The following is a 21627-nucleotide window of genomic DNA, read 5'->3' as shown; positions in this document are numbered from 1 at the left end:
ATAGGTTTTATTATATCATAATCTAGATAAACCATAAGTGTTAAGTATTTTATAAAACACTTAGCGCTAGCACAGTAATACCGTATGTGGGACGGACATTATTTACATATTTCAATAAGATATCAAGTCATATGCTTTAAAAAGTTATTGGATTTTTCAGGAAAGCAGATCATTAGGCAATAGATTTTTTTCAATGTACTTACAGTACAGTATACAATCGCTCCACTCTCCCCATTATTTTTTCCCTCCTAAGGCTCTCCTTTTACTCAATAAACCTCAGAGCAACAGAGAGACACACTCACATTTAACTGAGAAGTTAATTTCTCCCCCTAACTTTTGATTAGACAGAGACCACATTGCCTTACTTGCACTGGGAGTGATAGTGCTTGATGAGATTCTGAAGCAGGTCGACACCTTTCTTAGTCTTGATTTCGTTCACTTTGATGAGGTACTACAAGAAACAGAGGAGAAGCAAACGTTTTTATGGTTGAGTTACTCATCCATTGAATAAGCCAATGTGTCTGTCAAGCAGTCGTTAAGACAGAAAAACTACAGATTCCAATGGAAGACCTTGGAGCTATTCAGAAAGGTTTCATATCTGAAACTCTATGTCATTACAGGATAAGAGGTCAAACCCTGAGGTAACACCCCATTCTCAGTAGGCACAAATGTTGGCCAAAGCTCTAAGCCAGAACTGTTAATCAGATGTCAAAACTTTGAGACTCCCCCCATATAATTTCAATAACAACCCCTCTATACAGTAGATCCCGCTCACCTCACACATCTGTAGCTGGAACATCCTGCGCTCCTTCTCCATCTCCTCTGCGATCTCTCCCCCGCTCACCTCTGTGCGCACCATGCCATACTGCTTGGCTAGCTCCCGCTTCTCCTTTTCGATCTTGGTGCTGAGTGATACAATATAATAGTAGTTCCTCTCAGGTCAGTCAAAGAGATAAACACACTGGTACCGCTCATTACGGTTGGTTGATTCATACAGTTGAGAGAATTGGACAAAATGCTATTCTAAACTCAGCAAAAAAAGAAACGTCCTCTCAGTGTCAACAAACTTAACATGTGTAAATATTTGTATGAACATAACAAGATTCAACAACTGAGACAAACTGAAAACCTTCCACAGACATGTGACAAACATAAATAAAATTGTGTCCCTGAACAAAGGGGGGGGGAGTCAAAATCAAAAGTAACAGTCAGTATCTGGTGTGACCACCAGCTGCATTAAGTACTGCAGTGCTTAAACCCTTTACAATGAAGATCTGTGAAGTTATTTGGATTTTTATGAAATATCTTTGAAAGACAGGTTCCTGAAAAAAGGATGTTTCTTTTTTTGTGTGATATTGATAAGAGATACTGATTATATTTCACATGAGAAATAGTACTACTATTAATGCAAAAAATCATATGAATGGTAAATCATTATGTAAGGATCAGGGAGGAGCTTCTTAGTATGACTTGTCAATGGTGCTGGGCTGTCATCTGATTTTTTCAATATGGTATTGTTGTCATATGATGTTTTTGTGGTCATTTACATCAAAAATCACAAGATTGGATTCAGTCCTTGGGGAAAACGAGACTGTGGGGAGCTTGAACAGGAATGGCTTGTAATAAAAGCATATAGAGAATCATTCAAATGATGCACGGCTCAACCACTGTTTCCAGTACAGGGTATGTGAATGTGGTGTCAAGGGCAGCTGTACCTCTGACCCCGTTAGTGGGAACAGGCACACAGACGAATCAAAACCCACCATGGACAAACTGCCCCACTGAAAACAGCCCCACAGATTACAGTAATTCAAAGCTGGTTGCTATGACACTTAAAACCTTATTTAAATAGGAACAGATCCATTTCGTCTTGTTGGTGGAAAGTGTGAGGATATAACTTCTGTCTCTTGGACCAAATTTGTGACATGAACAATAACTCTTGCACCACAAATCAAAACAATATCCTCCAGCCCATTGGCCTGGCAATAAACCAGCCTGTTATTTCTACTTAATTAAAACAGCTATACAGAATAAAAAAATACAGCATTATTTCAGTTGACTGTAGGACGTATGAATCCAATGCATTGTTTTGATATTGAGCAAATGCATCATTTGGCACCGGTGCGGAAAATGTAAAAGCCAGGTAGAATCATTGTTCCCTCACCAGGACCATTTAGCTGTTGGGCAGATGTACACTCACAATTTATTTTCGTAGTCCCTCCATGCTTTGTCAAACGGCTTTTTCAAATCCTTACGGAGAAGAGAACAGAAATGTTGCATTATTTTAGAGTGGTCATCACAAATAAGCAATACGACAATGATTTGAGCGAGGCAAGATCAGCTATTTGACATTTTAGACATACCCCTTTGACTTCTTTCAGGTCTCCTTTTACTAGAGAGTCCAGGAAGAAGTTGATGTTGTGCAGCATGCTCTTTAACTAATGGGAAGACACACTCAGTTCACGTACAGTTGTGGTGGGTTACAATACGCACAATGTCAGACTGTTACTGAGGAGCTTTGAAGTAGACACAACAGAAACACATTCTAATTGATTATTCAAGTTTGAGAGTTTTTTTTATTTTTACACAAAGGAGGTTTACGTCACAACTTTGAATGAGACAAAGTATCACAGATATTACAGAGAGCTGAAATAAAAAGCGACGCACATTATCTGCCAAGTTAGTTCTCTTCTCGCTTAATGAGATGTCTTGACTTTTTGAAATATTTTTTTTTATATATATATACTCTCAAAAGCAATCTCTCTCACCAAGTTTTTTATTGGCGTCAACAGCTCTTTGGAAAATTCAGCAAACTTAGTGAAGGCAGAGGCCACTTCCTTCTCTCCATTGGAGTGGAAATTCACAACCAGTTTCTCCATGGAACTGATGTACAGCTCCAGATGGGAGATATGGTCTATAAGGGGGAAAGGGACGATACGTTTAGCACACATACATAACAGCAGATGACAGTTTTCACTAGATCAGTGTTAATAGGCTCACATGATTCCTACATGGTACTCTAGGTAATGGCTACCATTTGTGCTATAGATCTTGGCTAATAGGTGCTATTATATGTGTGCTGCAAATCAGATAGAATAATAGGCACAATTGGCACTTGTTTTGCACTGTTCTCCAGTTCAATTAAATGTACCAAACAAAATGATCTGCTGTGGGTTTTCTTCATTATGATTGTGTTTTACCTTGACCTGAAGCATGCTTGGCTTTAGCAGCTTTCTTCATTTTCTGCAAGACTGTTCTGTCACAGTCCAAAGCCTGTAAAACATACACAAAACAATTTAGGGCTTGGCCAGAATTGTATTTTATGTTTCTGAAAACAGTTCTAAATATATGTTTTTTGAGTAGTACATGACCCTAGCATGGCAACAAATGAATTCTTAGTGGATTTAATGGTTTCTTTCTATTCTGATTGGTTCTCAACCAAACTAGGCTAAAACTGACAGTGAAGTTGTCCAATGTGGTGAATTTTCATTTATTTAGTAACTGTATCAAAATATAATTATAAATAGTATTGTAAAAATTCATATCGGTATGTGTATCCATACTTGTACACCTTGAGGGGCGGTTTCCCGGATAGATATTAATATTAGTTTTAGACTAAAAAAACTCTTTAAAATGGACATTCTCCATTGAGCTTGCTTATTAGTCCAGGACTTGGCTTTATTCTGTGTCTGGGAAACCACCCCTACAAGTATAGTGCACGATTTTGGTAATTAAGCCCCTTTTTTACTTACCCATAGTCAGATGAGCTCATGGATACCATGTTTATGTCTCTGCATGCTTTGAAGGAAGTTGAAGGTAGTTTCACGAGCCATTGCTAACTACCATTAGCGCAATGACTGGAAGTCTACCTGAACAGCTAGCATGCTCATGAAACTACCTTCAACTTCCTTCAAAGCATGCAGAGACAAAGCCAAAAATGGGCTTACTTGCCAAAATCTTAAAATAAGATATCGGCCAGCCCTACAAGAATTCACTGCTCTTTTCCCCTTTTAACCATGCATTTCACCATATATAAGCCCAACAATAAACCAGCACAGCTAATCTTAAAACGTTGTTCTTTGATGTGCATGGCTTGATGATTGATCCATAAAAAAGTTGTGGCTTGCGCAGAGGCTTGTGAATAGAAGGCTATGGTCAATGAAACATGTTTCTACTGTTGCTTTCCTGCTCTACACAGAAAAATACAACCAATAAATAAAATCATAGGCAATTCAACATGTTATAGCCTAATTCAGAAAACCAAACAAAGACTGTATAAGACAAAAACATGCACTAAGAATGTGACATAGTATGGTGTGTGTAGTATGTTATTGTTTAAGGTAAAACAATTCACCCAAAGACATATTTTTGAGTCTGATACATCATGTTGTGGCAGCAGATAACACATACAGTAGAAACTCTTAATACCAAAATTATGTGCCATCATGCAAATTTAATGAACATCATATTCATATGGTTGAACAAAATCTGTTAATTTACAAAGCTCTCACTGTTACATAACACTAGCCTAATTATGCTTTCTTAAATGGAGCATATGCTAAAAATCTATGTTCATGTCCGTAATATAGGCCCCTCTTCACACTCGTGCACACACAAATACACAGAGAGAGAAATGTGTGATGTGAAGAGCACTGGGGGTTTGGTGTGCCCTTGCAAAGAATGCCCCTATCACTGCTATTCATCACAAGGCAATTTTGGAGCACATAAGCGAGCAAGGCAGGATAAATGGTAGTTGGGAGTTTTTAACAACGAGGTATGCGAATGAGGCTGGCGGTGTGGAAAGATATTTATTAAGCCTCATTTACACCTGGTGCTAACATAAGTCCTTTGTCCTGATCTTATCGTTGCATCTACACATGGTAGTGAAAAGTGTCTCATCTGTCCACTGTGTCCGCATTGTGACCAGATATCCTGGTCCCTCCCTTTATGCAAATTATTCGACTGCTACTCCTTCAAAATAGCATTTAATTATTTATTTTAAGAAACATAAGTCAACGGTGTCACCTGATAATGACTTTAGAAGGTGGAGTAATGATGATTTAAATGGTTTCACTGTTCAGGTCTGTCTATACTCCGGAAGTGGTCAGAAAGATCTGATCAAAATCAGATCACAATGAGTCTTTTAATCGTATACACTTGTCAAACAATGTGGGCACAAGCAGAATGTGGACACAATCAGGAAAAAGGATGCATGTTAGTTAGACCAAGGTATAGACGGGGCTTAAAATTTTTAAAAAAGGTAGCCAAGTGGACAATTTGAATCAAATTTTATTAGGCACATGAACCGAATACAACCTCAGTGAAATGCTTACTTACGAGCCCCTAACCAACAATACAGTTAAAAAGCAAATTTACGTAAGAATAAGAAATAAAAGTAACAAGTAATTAAAGAGCAGCAGTTAAATAACAATAACGAGACTGTATACAGCGGGGTACCGGTACAGAGTCAATGTGCGAGGGCACCGGTTCGTTGAGGTAATATGTACATGTAGGTAGAGTTATTAAAGTGACTATGCATAGATGATAACAGAGTAGCAGTGATGTAAAAGGGGGGGGGGGGGGTGCAAATAGTCTGGGTAGCCATTTGATTAGCTGTTTAGGAGTCTTATGGCTTGGGGTTAGAAGCTGTTTAGAAGCCTCCTGGACCTAGACTTGGCGCTCCGGTACCGCTTGCCGTGCGGTAGCAGAAAGAACAGTCTATATGACTAGGGTGGCTGGAGTCCTTGACAATTTTTAGGGCCTTCCTCTGACACCGCCTGGTATAGAGGTCCTGGATGGCAGGATGCTTGGCCCCAGTGATGTACTGGGTCGTTCACACTAACCTCTGTAGTGCCTTGCGGTCGGAAGTCGAGCAGATGCCATACCAGGCAGTGATGCAACCAGGATGCTCTCGATGGTGTAGCTGTAGAACCTTTTGAGGATGTGAGGACCCATGCCAAACCTTTTCAGTCTCCTGAGGGGGAATAGGTTTTGTCGTGCCCTTTTCAGAACTGTCTTGGTGTGCTTGGACCATGTTAGTTTGTTGGTGATGTGGAAACCAAGGAACTTAAAGCTCTCAACCTGCTCCACTGCAGCCCTGTCGATGAGAATGGGGGTGTGCTCGGTCCTCTTTTTCCTGTAGTCCACAATCATCTCCTTTGTCTTGATCACATTGAGGGAGAGGTTGTTGTCCTGGCACCACACGGCCAGGTCTCTGACCTCCTCCCTATAGGCTGTCTCGTCAATGTCGGTGATCAGGCCTACCACTGCTGTGTCATCGGCAAACTTAGTGATGGTGTTGGAGTCGTGCCTGGCCGTGCAGTCATGAGTGAACAGGGAGTACAAGAGGGGACTGAGCACACACCCGAGGGGCCGATGTGTTACCTCCCCTTACCACCTGGGGGTGGCCCATCAGGAAGTCCAGGTTCTAGTTGCAGAGGGAGGCGTTTAGTCCAAGGGCCCTTAGCTTATTGATGAGCTTTGAGGGCACTATGGTGTTGAACGCTGAGCTGTAGTCAATGAATAGCATTCTCACATAGGTGTTCCTTTCTTCCAGGTGGGAAAGGACAGTGTTGAGTGCAATAGAGATTGCATCATCTGTGGATCTGCTGGGGTGGTACGCAAATTGGAGTGGGTCTATAGTTTCTGGGATAATGGTGTTGATGTGAGCCATGAACAGCCTTTCGAAGTACTTCATGGCCAAAGACGTGAGTGCTACGGGTTGGTAGTCAATTTTTTGACAAGTTTTACTTTACTACATTCCTAAAGAAAACACTGTACTTTTTACTCCATATGTTCTCTGACACCTAAAAATATTTGTTACATTTTGAATGCTTTAGAAGGACAGGAAAATGGTCCAATTCACGCACTTATCAAGAGAACATTCCTGGTCATCTACTGCCTCTGATATGGAGGACTCACTAAATACAAATGCTTTGTTTGTAAATTATGTCGGAGTGTGTGCCCCTAGCTATCCGTAAATAAAAAATACGAAAATTAAAATGGTGCCATCTGCTTTGCTTAATAAGGAATTTGAAATTATTTATACTTTTACTTTTGATACTTATAGTATATATATATTTAAAACCAAATACTTTGACTTTTACTCAAGCAGTATTTTACTGGGTGTCTCACTTTTACTTGAGTCATTTTCTATTAACATATAATGATCATATAATGAATGATAAGTGCTGAAATTTGTTTTGGTTGTAGTTGAATTGAACAGTATAAAACAAAATCACAATGGAGAAATACTCATTGAAATCACTAAGAATGTATGTGTTGCCACCCTAGGATCACTCACTACTCATGAAGCAAAACGTAGAACTTTCGTTATTAAAAAACAAAAAAATACCGTCAAAAACAGTCATACCGTGATATAATATTTTGGCCATATCGCCCAACCCTACTGCTTACAAGCAAAAACTAAAAGCAGGAAACACCAGTGACTAGATCAATAAAAAAGTGGTCAGATGAAGCAGATGCTAAGCTATAGGAGTGTTTTGCAAGCACAAACTGGAATATGTTCCAGGATTCCTCCAATGGTATTGAGGAGTACACTACATAAGTCATTGGCTTCCTCAGTAAGTACATTGACGATGTCATCAACCATACCCCAACCAGAAGCCATGGATTACAGGCAACATTCGCACTGAGCTAAAGGGTAGAGCTGCCGCTTACAAGGTGCGGGACTCTAACCCGGAAGCTTATAAGAAATCCCGCTATGCCCTCTGACGAACCATAAAACACACAAAATGTCAATACAAGACTAAGATCAAATCGTACTACACCGGCTCTGACGCTCGTCGTTGTATTTATCATGGATCCCCATTAGCCAAGGCACCAGCTACTCTTCCTGGGGTCCAACAAAATTAAGACAGCTTATACAACTTTTAAAAAATTACAATATATCAAATCAAAGTTTGTCATTCACAGATTTCACAACACACTGTGTGCCCTCAGGCCCCTACTCCACCACTACCACATATCTACAGTGCTAAATCCATTTGTATGTATAGTGCGTATGTTATCATGTGTATGCGCCAATGTTTGTGCTGTTCCAAATATTATTTTTTTTATCCGTTTTTTTTTAATCTAATTGTACTGCTTGCGTCAGATACTCGATGTGGAATGGAGTTCAATGTAGTCATGGCTCTATGTAATATATACACTACCATTCAAAAGTAGTGTATGTTAATATGGGCTATTTTTAGCACTTTTCTGGGGTTCTTGATTGTTTTTAATGCTTTACTGGGAAGCTTATCAGAGGTAGAATTACTCATGTTATTGTGACATTGGAGCTGGTGAAGTGGTCTTCCTGCTATTGCACACTGCCTCAGTGCTAACAGTGTAACTCTGGTTTATAGGCTCATGATTACTGCTTACAATAGCTGTAGGATAAACAGATGTATTCGGGTGCAATGTGGGGTACATACATTTAATTACTTACATTGTGTTTGCCATTGCCCCTAAGATCATGTACATTTGATGCACTATTATGACGACTCAATGTCACAAATGGTAGGGATTAACTGAGCTGGTCTTGGATCATTTACCAGTCAATGTTTCAACGCAGCCTTGAAATGCGTGGACAGAGTCCAGGAGCCAAGATGATTTGGATGGACTCTGTCATTCCTGTAGAGCACATATGTCAGAGTCAAGGCCCGCGGGCCACATCCGGCCCGCAATAAGGTTTTTTACGGCCCCTGGGATGATCTTGATTTATTATTAGAACCGGCCCGCAGCAAGCCGGCAGCCCGCAGATCTTTTACACGCACCAATACTACATTTCCCACAATGCAAAGGTGACGCACCGAGCAGTAGGCTGCTTCATTTCAATATTTATTGGCACAGCAGTCGTCAGCATCACAGTAAAATTAACTTTCAGATACCCATCAAAAATGGCAAAACGGAAGGTGGATACTGAGAACCGGGGGTTTCAAACAAGGTGGGAGTCGGAGTATATGTTCACGAAGGTAGCTGGAAAACCTGTGTGTCTTCTGTGTGGAGAAAGTGTGGCGGTACTGAAAGAGTATAATCTGAGACGACATTATGAAACGAAACACGCGGACAAAAACAAGAATATGGACATGGAACAAAGGCTACAAAAGGCAGAGGAATTAAAACGAGGCCTCAAATCTCGACAGGCTCTGTTCAAAAAAGCCAAATCACAAGGCCAGGCTGCTGTCAAGGCCAGTTTTATTTTGGCAGAAGAGATCGCTAAATCAGCCCGGCCATTTACGGAGGGGGATTTCATCAAAAACTGCATGATTAAAGTTTGTGACGAAGTTTGCCCAGAAAAAAGGCAACTCTTTTTAAATGTGAGTCTGAGCAGAAACACCATTGCCGAGAGAGTAGACCAGTTGTCCATCAATCTAAAAGAGCAGCTTGTGAAAAAGGGAAAAGATTTTATTGCATATTCCTTGGCTGTGGATGAGAGCACCGACATTTCTGACATTGCCCAGTTGTCAATTTTCATCCGCGGAGTGGACTCCAACCTAAGCGTGACAGAGGAGTTTTTGGCTTTACGTCCTATGCATGGCACAACTACGGGGCATGATTTGTATGAAGAGGTGTCAAGATGTGTAAATGAGATGGAGCTGCCTTGGGAAAAACTCGTGGGTTTGACAACCGACGGAGCACCTGCGATGTGTGGACACAGGAGCGGACTGGTGGCGAAGATACGGGAAAAGATGCAAGAGGAAAACGCGACAGGTGAGCTGACAGCTTATCATTGTATCATACACCAGGAAGCGTTGTGCGGTAAAGCCTTGAAAATGGAGCATGTAATGAGCATCATCACGCGCACAGTTAACTTTATCAGAGCCAAAGGTTTGAATCACCGCCAGTTCAAGGCATTTCTGACGGAGTTAGAAACGGAGCATGGTGATTTGCCTTATCACACAGAGGTGCGATGGCTAAGCCAGGGAAAGGTGCTTCAAAGATGTTTCGAGCTTCGTGAGGAGATTTGTCTGTTCTTGGACAGCAAAGGGAAAGACACAACACAACTCCGAGACGAAATGTTTCTGTGTGAAATGGCTTTTCTGTGTGACATTACGAGTCATCTGAATGCAATAAACTTGCAGCTGCAGGGTCGGGATCGTGTCATCTCTGATATGTACAGTACAGTGAAGGCATTTAAAACCAAACTGACTCTGTGGGAGACGCAGATGCGGAAAGAAAATTTGAGCCACTTTCCCAGCTGCCAGACCATGAAAGAGAAGCTCTCTACCAGTGCGTTCCCGAGCACACAGTTGGCTGATAAAATAGGTATGCTTGCCGCTGACTTTCGACGCCGATTTGCTGACTTTGAAGCACAAAAAAGCAGGTTGGAACTGCTCGGTAACCCATTTGCTGTTGACGTGGAAAGCTCACCACCAAACCTCCAAATGGAGTTGATTGACCTCCAATGCAATGATGCACTGAGGGCAAAATATGCGGCAGTGGGTGCTGCGGAGTTCGCCCGTTTCCTCCCCGGCACAATGCCCCAGCTGCGCATCCAGGCTGCTCAAACGTTGTCTATGTTTGGCAGCACATACCTGTGTGAACAACTGTTTTCTTTGATGAACCTGAACAAAACATCACACAGAAGTCGACTTACTGCTGAACACCTCCACTCAATTCTGAGGATTTCTTCAGCTCAGAGCCTTACCCCGAACATTGATGAACTTGTGGAAAAGATGGGACACCACCAAGTATCACCCTCAACCTCAAACAAGTGAACATTACTGTGCAATCACATATTTAGAGTTTTTACTCAGTTCAAGTTTAAAAGTTAAAATTTAATATTTGTTTTCACTGCATGTTACTTCTCCTTAAACAAAGTGTTGTTTTTGATTAATAGATTTTTGCACTTTATTTTTTTGTATTTCAATCCAATTATATTTTAAAAATATTTCAGTTGAGTGGATGATAGAAAATTGCTATTATTGTTTTTTCTTTGAAGTAAATTTAGCCCACTTTTGCTAAAATAGAAAATATAGTCTACTGATGGTGCCTTGAATACCGGTTTCTTTCATTTAATGTTCATGTTATGGGGATATTTATATAAAGGAAATTTGTCTTTTGTGTCTGTTGAAAATTAAAGATTACTGACAGAGCCATAAGAAAATATTGCTTTATTTATCTGATCATATTGTAATATATTTGTTAGGTTTTCAGTAGGTTCAATTAGGTTCACTAGACTATATGCGTCATTTAAAAATTTTTCAATGAACATTCGAACAGTCCGGCCCTCGTCTTGTAGCTGATTTTTTTATTTGGCCCTCCGTCCATTTGACTTTGACACCCCTGCTGTAGAGTATCTTCTGTGTCCAGAATGTGGCAGGGCTAGGAAACCATTACAGACTACAAGGGGAAGCACAGCCGAAAGCTGCCCAGTGACACGAGAATACCAGACGAGCTAAACAACTTCTATGCTCGCTTCAAGGCAAATAACACTGAAACATGCATGAGAGCACCAGCTGTTTCGGAAGAGTGTGATCACGCTCTCCGCAGCCGATGTGAGTAAGACCTTTAAAACAGTTAAAAATTCACGTGTACTTCGAGCATGCGCTGACCAACTGGCAAGTGTATTCACTGACATTTTCAACCTTTCCCTGTCCAAGTCTGTAATAACAAACATGTTTTAAGCAGACCACCGTGGTGCCTGTGCCCCCAAGAACACCAAGGTAATCTGCCTAAATGACAACCGACCCGTAGCACTCACGTCTGTAGCCATGAAGTGCATCGAAAGGCTGGTCATGACTCACATCAACACCATTATCCCAGAAACCCTAGACCCACTGCAATTTGCATACCACCCCAACAGATCCACTCTCTATTGCACTCCACACTGCCCTTTCCCACCTGGATGAAAGGAACACGTATGTGAAAATGCTATTCATTGACTACAGCTCAGCGTTCAACACCATATTGCACTCAAAGCTGGTCAATATGCTAAAGATCCTGGGAATAAACACCTCCCTCTGCAACTGGATCCTGGACTTCCTGATGGGCCTCCCCCAGGTGTTAAGGGTAGGTAACAACACATCCGCCATGCTGATCCTCAACACAGGGGTTCCCTCAGGGGTGCGTGCTTAATCCCCTCCTGTACTCCCTGTTCACTCATGACTGCACGGCCCGGCATGACTCCAACACCATCACTAAGTTTGCCGATGACGCAACAGTGGTAGGCCTGATCACCGACAACGACGAGACTGACCTCCTTCCCTATAGGCTGAGACCTGGCCGTGTGGTCCAGGACAACAACCTATCCCTCAATGCAACCAAGAATGGTCTGGTGTCAAGAAGGGCAGCAAAGAAGCCACTTCTCACCAGGAAAAACATCAGGGACAGACTGATATTCTGCAAAAGGTAGAGGGATTGGACTGCTGAGGACTGGGGTAAAGTCATTTTCTCTGATGAATCCCCTTTCCGGATGTTTGCATCCGGAAAAAAGCTTGTCTGGAGAAGACAAGGTGAGTGCTACCATCAGTCCTGTGTCATGCCAACAGTAAAGCATCCTGAGACCATTCATGTGTGGGGTTGCTTCTCAGCCAAGGGAGTGGGCTCACTCACGATTTTGCCTAAGAACACAGCCATGAATAAAGAATGGTACCAACACGTCCTCCGAGAGCAACTCCTCCCAACCATCCAGGAACAGTTTGGTGACGAACAATGCCTTTTCCAGCATGATGGAGCACCTTGCCACAAGGCAAAAGTGACAACTAAGTGACTCGAGGAACAAAACATCAATATTTTGGGTCCATGGCCAGGAAACTTCCCAGACCTTAATCCCATTGAGAACTTGGTCAATTCTCAAGAGGCGGGTGGACAAACAACAACCCACAAATTCTGACAAACTCCAAGCATTGATTATGCAAGAATGGGCTGCCATCAGTCAGGATGTGGCCCAGAAGTTACTTGACAGCATGCCAGGGCGGATTGCAGAGGTCTTGAAAAAGAAGGGTCAACACTGCAAATATTGACTCTTTGCATCAACTTCATGTAATTGTCAATAAATGCCTTTGACACTTATGAAATGCTTGTAATTATACTTCAGTATTCCATAGTAAAATCTGACAAAAATATCTAAAGACACTGAAGCAGCAAGCTTTGTGGAAATGAATGTGTCATTCTCAAAACTTTTGGCCACAACTGTATATAGCCTGTCTTTTTACTGTTGTTTAATTTCTTTACTTACCCATTGTTCACCGAATACCTTCTTTGCACAATTGGTTAGAGACTGTAAGAAAGCATTTCAATGTAAGGTCTACTACACCTGTTGTATTCAGGGCACGTGACAAATAAACTTTGATTTGATTAAAGCTTTGAAATTGTTGCATGTTGGGTTTATTTTTGTTCAATGTATAAACAACAAATTTTCATTATTTGATTTATTGTAAAATAACTTTCGCATATTCAATTTTTTACTAACTTCTGTGATAACTTAAAACATCAAGACAAATACACTGTATATACAAAAGTATGTGGACACCCCTTCAAATTAGTGGATTCGGCTACTTCAGCCACACTGTGTATAAATTCGAGCACACAGCCATGCAATCTCCATTGACACACATTGGCAGTAGAATGCCCTTACTGAATAGTTTAGTGACTTTTAAAGTAGCACCATCATAGGATGACACCTTTCCAACAAGTCCGTTCGTCAAATTTCTGTCCTGCTAGAGCTACCCCAGTCAACTGTAAGTGCTGGTCTTGTAAGGTGGAAATGTCTAGGAGCATTAATGGCTCAGCCATGAAGTGGTAGGCCACACAAGCCCACAAGTCGGGACTGCCGAGTGTTGAGCGAATAGCAATCATCTGTCCTCGGTTGCGACACTCACTACAGAGTTCCAAACTGCCTCTGAAAGCAACGGCAGCACAAGAACTGTTCGCCAGGAGCTTCATGTAATGGGTTTCCATGGCTGAGCAGCCACACACAAGCCTAAGATCACCATACGCAATGCCAAGCATTGGCTAGAGTGGTGTAAAGCTCACCGCCATTGGACTCTTAAGCAATGGAAATGCATTCTCTGGAGTGATGAATCACGCTTCACCATCTGGCAGTCCAGTGAACATAAGTCGGTGCTTGCATCCGTAGCAATTTGTATGAATTTGAGTGGTTACATACAATGCATGGTGTCATATCTTTAGTATCCTTAACGTGATGACATGCTATTTTATCAAATCGATTACCTAATATTTAAGTGATTCCACAATTGAATTAAATCATGCAACAATTAACTCATTATTAACCTGGGGCACCACAGAGAAGTTTATTTAAGTAGTTCCGTCTTCCTAATGAACTCTTAGAAAGACTCATGTTGAGTGGGTTTCATTTGGTGAACTCGTGAAGGACAGGAAATTACTTAAGTCTGAAATGAGAATGCCGACAACAGCCGAAGAATCTATTCTAAGAGAACATTTCTGAATGGTGCTCTGAAGATTCCGATCTCAAGATCTCTTACATTTCAGTCATCAATCAGTCTTTACCTTCTATCAGTCTCATCTGAACATTGTAAAATTATTGGTTATTTGCATGAGCCCTAGTTTCCATAATGAATCAACAACATACAAATTGGCTTAATTATTTATTTATTTACATGTATTATTGACATGCTAATACTTTGCACATGAACGGCCGCTCATTCGAGAATAATTGCAATGTATACAGTGGGGCGAACAAGTATTTGATACACTGACGATTTTGCAGGTTTTCCTACTTACAAAGCATGTAGAAGTCTGTAATTTTTTATCATAGGTACACTTCAACTGTGAGAGACGGAACCTAAAACAAAAATCCAGAAAATCACATTGTATGATTTTTAAGTAAATCATTTGCATTTTAGGCGACAGAGCCTGGGCTCAAACCCAGAGTCTCTGGTGGCACAGATCACTGCGCCACCCGGGAGGCCCACCAGAGTTTATTTGTCAAGTGCACAGGATACAACAGGTGTAAACAGTACAGTGTAGGTCTTCAACATCGCAGAAATAATAGTTAAATAAAAGAAATACAAGAAATAAAGAGTACACTTGAAAATAAAATAAAAACAGAAGAATATATACAATAAGAGTCACAAGTTTGGACACCTACTCATTCAAGGGTTTTTCTTTGTTTTTACATTTTTAGAATGTAGAATAATAGTGAAGACATCAAAACTATGAAGGTAGGGTGATTGTGGAGACAAGTTAATCTGACGCAGCACTCCATCACTCTCCTTCTTGGTCAAATAGCCCTTAGCCTGAAAGGGTGTTTTGCGACATAGTCCCACTAAGCCCAAACCAGATGGGATGGCGTATCGTTGCAGAATGCTGTGGTAGCCATGATGGTTAAGTGTGCCTTGAAATCTAAATAAATCGCAGACAGATGAGATGTGTCTGTTACTTGAACTCTGAAGCATTTATTTGAGCTGCAATTTCTAAGGCTGGTAACTCTAATGAACTTGTCCTCTGCAGCAGAGGTAACTCTGGGTCTTCCTGTGCTGTGGCGGTCCTCATGAGAGACAATTTCATCATAGCGCTTGATGGCTTTTGCGACTGCACTGACATTTTCATTATTGACTGACCTTCATGTCTTAAAGTAATGATGGCCTGTCATTTCTCTTTGCTTATTTGAGCTGTTCTTGCCATAATATGGACTTGGTATTTTACCAAATAGGCCAATCTTCTGTAAACCATCCCTACCTTGTCACAGCACAACTGATTGGCTCAAACGCATTTTAGGAAAGAAATTCCACAAATGAACTTTGAACAATGCACACCTGTTAATTGAAATGCATTCCAGGTGACCGTACCAGTCAAGTGTCTTTATTTGTACTTTTTTTCTACACTAGAATAGTGAAGACATCCAAACTATTAAACAACACATATGGAATCATGAAGAAGCCAAAAAAAGTGTTAAACAAATCAAGATATGTTTTATATTTCAGATTCTTCAAAGTGGCCACACTTTGCCTTGGAAAGACTAGCTTGGAAAGACAGTACCGTGCAGGATCAAAGAGCCCTCACTGCTGCTCGATCATCCTATTTTTCCAACTTAATTGAGGAAAATAAGAACAATCCAAACTGTATTTTAGATACTGTCGCAAAGCTAACTAAAAAGCAGCATTCCCCAAGAGAGGATGGCTTTCACTTCAGCAGTAATAAATTCACAAACTTCTTTGAGGAAAAGGATCATGATTATTAGAAAGTAAATTAAGGACTCCTCTTTAAATCTGCGTATTCCTTCAAAGCTCAGTTGTCCCGAGTCTGCACAACTCTGCCAGGACCTAGGATCAAGAGAGACACTCAAGTGTTTTAGTACTATATCTCTTGACACAATGAAGAAAATAATCATGGCCTCTAAACCTTTAAGCTGCATACTGGACCCTATTCCAACTAAACTACTGAAAGAGCTGCTTCCTGTGCTTGGCCCTCCTATGTTGAACATAATAAACAGCTCTCTGTGTACCAAACTCACAAAGCCTCCCTACACTGGCTTCCTGTTAAGGCAAGGGCTGACTTCAAGGTTTTACTGCTAACCTACAAAGCATTACATGGGCTTGCTCCTACCCATCTCTCTGATTTGGTCCTGCCGTACATACCTACATGTACGCTACGGTCACAAGACGCAGGCCTCCTAACAGCTGGAGGCAGGGCTTTCTCCTATAGAACTCAATTTTTATGGAATTGTCTGCCTACCCATGTGAGAGACGCAAACTCGGTCTCAACCTTTAAGTTTTCACTGAAGACTCATCTCTTCAGTGGGTCATATGATTGAGTGTAGTCTGGCCCAGGAGTGTGAAGGTGAATGGAAAGGCTCTGGAGCAACGAACCGCCCTTGCTGTCTCTGCCTGGCCGGTTACCCTCTTTCCACTGGGATTCTCTGCCTCTAACCCTATTACAGGGGCTGAGTCACTGGCTTACTGGTGCTCTTTCATGCCGTCCCTAGGAGGGGTGCGTCACTTGAGTGGGTTGAGTTACTGACGTGATCTTCCTGTCTGGGTTGGCGCTCCCCCCCTTGGGTTGTGCCGTGGCGGAGATCTTTGTGGGCTATACTCGGCCTTGTCTCAGGGTGGTAAGTTGGGGGTTGAAGATATCCCTCTTGTGGTGTGGGGGATGTGCTTTGGCAAAGTGGGTGGGCTTATATCCTTCCTGTTTGGCCCTGTCCGGGGGTATCATCAGATGGGGCCACAGTGTCTCCTGACCCCTCCTGTCTCAGCCTCCAGTATTTATGCTGCAGTAGTTTGTGTGTCGGGGGGCTAGGGTCAGTTTGTTATATCTGGAGTACTTCTCCTGTCCTATCCGGTGTCCTGTGTGAATTTAATTATGCTCTCTCTAATTCTCTCTTTCTTTCTCTCTTTCTTTCTCTCTCTCTCGGAGGACCTGAGCCCTAGGACCATGCCTCAGAACTACCTGGCATGATGACTCCTTGCTGTCCCCAGTCCACCTGGCCATGCTGCTGCTCCAGTTTCAACTGTTCTGCCTGTGATTATTATTATTTGACCATGCTGGTCATTTATGAACATTTGAACATCTTGGCCATGTTCTGTTATAATCTCCACCCGGCACAGCCAGAAGAGGACTGGCCACCCCTCATAGCCTGGTTCCTCTCTAGGTTTCTTCCTAGGTTTTGGCCTTTCTAGGGAGATTTCTTAGCCACCATTTCCTTCTACACCTGCATCGCTTGCTGTTTGGGGTTTTAGGCTGGGTTTCTGTACAGCACTTTGAGATATCAGCTGATGTACGAAGGGCTATATAAATAAATTAACCACCATCGAGCTGTAGGCCAAAGAGCGTGTCCTGTTTAGTTTTAATACTGTAACTTACTTAGGCTTATACTTCAATATATAGGCTACTGTATCAATCAATCATTCCATCACACAGCATACGAGACATTCATGCTTTGAAATGCAATCAAGCATTTTAGTTTTAAAATGAAATAATAAAGGGAGCTTTGAATAATTAGCCTACACAATAAATAAACCGCAATTCACAAATGCATGCAACTGTTTTCAGTCTGCTGTAATAAAGGCTTTCTATATCTCTTTTTCCGTTAGAACAGGCTCTCTGTGTTCGTGTATATATTATGACTACATTTTAAGAAGTTTCCTTTTCGGCTGTTCAGGCACACAACATAATTTTTGGAGGTAACACCCCTTCGTCAGTGATTGGTCAACAGTAGGGATTCTTCAATAAAGTCTGTTGTCATTCAACGAGAGACAACTAGTTTTCAAGCAACTCTTTTAATTGAGAAATACTGCATCAAACATCTTAGTTAGATATAAAGTTGCACGACTAAGATCTCTTCGGCAAAAATGGTAATTAATGATACAGTTCTTGAGTCATCTTAGATTAATTCTGACTATTTTGAGGAAGTGTATACTGGCTACGGCATCTCAAAATGGACAAAAAGTACTATTGCCACTTTTTTCAAAATTTTCAAGCCAAGGCCTTAAGGGAGGACAATTTTTATAACCATAATGAAACACATTTTGAAAAGGACATCGTTGGTGACCATCGTTGGTCACCCCTTTTCAAAGTGTGTTGCATTATGGTTATAAAAATTGTCCAGCATGACCTTTACAAAAGTCATGTGATCAAAGGTCATGCAGTTTTCGATTAAGCCAAGGTGCTTCTCACCAACTGCACCCATCACCTATATTGCGGGAGGCACCATTTGTCAACCAAATCATTAGGGTGTTTTGTTTGACCCATTCGAACGTGGCCAAAAAGGTGACTGAAACAGGAACCAACTTTGGAACCACCAATACTATTCCTAGACCTGGCCGCATGGGCCAAACTGAGTAGCTGTTCTAAAGCTACAGCAGATCCAAATGAAAGTGATATTTCAGACCTCTCTCTAACCAATTCATTGTAGACTTGTTATGTTTTCAGTTTGTGTGTGAGATATGGGGGTATAGAAAAGTTTATTTCAACATTTATACACATACGCTTTTATAAAAAATAGCAGATATGTTGAAACTGCCATATTGAACTGAGCCTTGATGTTGGAAAACCTCTACAGTGTCCGACTAACGGCTGTCGCAAATGCACCTCCCCCGACTTCACTCCTCGACTTGTTGGCTTCATTAGGCTTACCACTCAAACAAACTATTGTTAAAAACATGACCTCTGGGCCCTCCCGAGTGGCACAACAGTCCAAGGCACAAGGAATAATCTGATAAGGTGTCACTAGAGACCCAGGTTCAATCCCAGGCTGTTACACAGCCGGTCGTGATCGGGAGAACCATAAGGTGGTGCAAAATTGGACCAGCGCCGTCCAGGTTAGGGGAGGGTTTGGCTGACTCCTTGTGGCGGGCCGGACGCGTGCAAGAGGAATTTTGTCCGTCGGTGGCTTCCAGGTTAAGTGAACAGTGTGGCTTGGCAGGGTCATGTTTCAGAGGACACGTGGCTCTCAACCTTCGCCTCTCTTGAGTCCGTACGGGAGTTGCAGCGATGGAACAAGACTAACTACCAATTGGATATCACGAAATTGGGGAGAAAAAGGGGTAAAAGTAAAAAAAATGTATTAAAAAAAACATTACCCCTGAGGTATCTGTTATGGGTGTAAGATGGCACAGTGATGCCATCTGTTGGTAAATGTTCATTACTGCAACTCTTGTGTTTTACCGGGGTGCTTGAGATACCCGGAGGTGTTGTCATGTACTGAACAAGACTGGTTACTCGCATCAATGCCTCTGTCTCGTCATTTAACATTCAAACAGTATCTGTGATGTCAAAAACAGCTGTTTAGCATTTATGATCATTGACTAAGCATGGATAGATATACAGTAGACCTACACTAAATAATGGTTTTAAGATTATGGATTAAGCATCTTAATCTTGAAAAGAACTGCCTGATTTTGTAAAAAAAAATATTAAAAAATAAACAGCTATATGGGCCTTGATATACTCCTATTACGATAAGTAGCTTAAATCAAAATCATAACTGCAGTAACGTAAATTATGACTATTATAAAAAATAATTTATTGAATTGATATCTAGGATAGATAAATGGAGTTGACAAAGTTGTGTTGTCCTTTTTCTATGCCATGGGCGTACTTGCCTAAATGGTTAATTTCACCACTTTCCTAACAAATCGACTGTCTATTTACTGTTGAGTATAGTGGTAAAATTACGTTCTCAGTCCAACAATTAAACCAGTGGCAATGGATTCAAAGGCAACATAAATAGGATGTTTTGCCTGCACACCATCATATAATAGTAGTGGTTATTATTATGATCATTGATATAGAATACATTTAAATGTTTTTTTCTCGCGTTCCATACAATGAGCACGAGCGCCACAAAGAATAATCTGATAAACAAAGGACATCACCACAATGTAGATGCTTTTACGCATATTAGTGAAACCTAATGCAACATTGAGCCTTTCCGTGACAAAATAACCATGCTTATGTATTGTGGAATTAAATTCATCCATGAACAAACGAGAAAAAGATGCGGCCGACACAAAGAAAGCCGTCAGGCGCTTTGTCTACTACCCCAGTCCATAGATTGAGCCATAACGTTAGTTGGTTGATGCCTGAATTGTATAGCACACCTTTGTGCTGGGCACGTTACCTTGGCAAGCCTCCCAAAACCACCATTCGTTTCTGTATCGAAGTGACGTGAAAAGAGTGTTTCTCAAATGATTACAGCTTATGATTGCTATAATGTACAGAAGCAATTAACTTACCTCCTCGATGTGGTCTACTGCGTTTCTACAACTTGACATTTTGGTGGTGAAGGACGAGGTTGTTGGAGAGCTATAGTCCTCCAAGGTCTCGGCGATAAACCCGTCGACAGAGATAAACTCCGGCATTCTGATCTTAAAAAGCACGGATTTTAATTTAAAAAAATGTAAATGAATTCACGAAGTGATAGACTAAACATTCGCCGTTTAATAGGCTAAGTAAGTCATGTTAATGTTTATCCTTTCGACAACCCATCTAAAATCCATACTACATTCGAAAGGAGGGAGGAACCGAGGCTACACTCCTGTGCGCGTTCATCATCGTCAGACTCGCATGGATGCGCGCATGCCCGAACACGCACCTTCAATAATAGCATTTTTTGGTGGAGAAAAATTCACCACAAATTACATTGTAATGACCTTGGCCTATATCATAAACACTTTCCCACAATTTCCTTTTTTTCAGGCTCTTTTTGTAGTCTAATCTTTGCCGTTCATTAGGTATTACTCAATTGATTTACTTATCATCACAGGGTATCAAAGCAATTATATGTTTAAAGGTGAATGTCACCCTTGGGGACCACTGGGTTTGTTTTAATCATGTCCGAGGGATTTCTAGGTCAGTGAGATGTGTTTCACACATAATTGGCCATGAAGAGGGCTTCGCTCACTGAACAATAGGCCTTCACCCCATGACAACTTCCGGTGTATTTGGGGGGAGATCTGAACCTGCTTCGTGCTGTGGCCTGTCCCTCCCCCAAGGCAGGGGAAGCGGACTCACAACAACCCAAAATCATTTGGGCAAAACTGAACGAACTGACCAGAAGCAATGGCTTCAAATGATTCCTCTCATCAACAGCGGTTTGTATTCATGGATGCCAAGGGATGCCAGACTTTCCAAAAAATATACACTACTCAATGAATTAAATATTCTTATTAAATAATATTTTCTTTATATAGTTGAATG

The 21627-nt window shown here is 41.3% G+C and overlaps 1 protein-coding gene across 2 annotated transcripts in view; it reads right to left on the bottom strand.

Moving 5' to 3' along the window:
* The window catches only part of LOC139413202 (un-named sa1614), a 106835-nt gene extending 85844 nt beyond the window's left edge, over positions 1 to 20991 (bottom strand). Inside the window, exons 1-7 of one of the 2 annotated variants that reach the window (XM_071160312.1) lie at positions 20664 to 20991; positions 3201 to 3273; positions 2769 to 2914; positions 2364 to 2438; positions 2201 to 2250; positions 776 to 905; positions 366 to 451 (exon numbers count right to left, since the gene is read on the bottom strand). In XM_071160312.1, the coding sequence (XP_071016413.1) occupies positions 366 to 451; positions 776 to 905; positions 2201 to 2250; positions 2364 to 2438; positions 2769 to 2914; positions 3201 to 3273; positions 20664 to 20789 (686 nt within the window). In that variant the 5' untranslated portion in view covers positions 20790 to 20991. The remainder of the gene's footprint in view (positions 1 to 365; positions 452 to 775; positions 906 to 2200; positions 2251 to 2363; positions 2439 to 2768; positions 2915 to 3200; positions 3274 to 20663) is intronic. The other variant, XM_071160311.1, reaches the window with a different exon arrangement.
* Positions 20992 to 21627: the final 636 nt, after the last annotated feature.

The sequence above is a fragment of the Oncorhynchus clarkii genome, chromosome 7 (genome assembly GCF_045791955.1).
Source record: "Oncorhynchus clarkii lewisi isolate Uvic-CL-2024 chromosome 7, UVic_Ocla_1.0, whole genome shotgun sequence".
In the NCBI taxonomy this organism is placed as follows: Eukaryota; Metazoa; Chordata; class Actinopteri; order Salmoniformes; family Salmonidae; genus Oncorhynchus; species Oncorhynchus clarkii.
The sequence above is the reverse complement of the archived record's forward strand: the minus strand, read 5'-3'. Positions and strand labels throughout refer to the sequence as shown.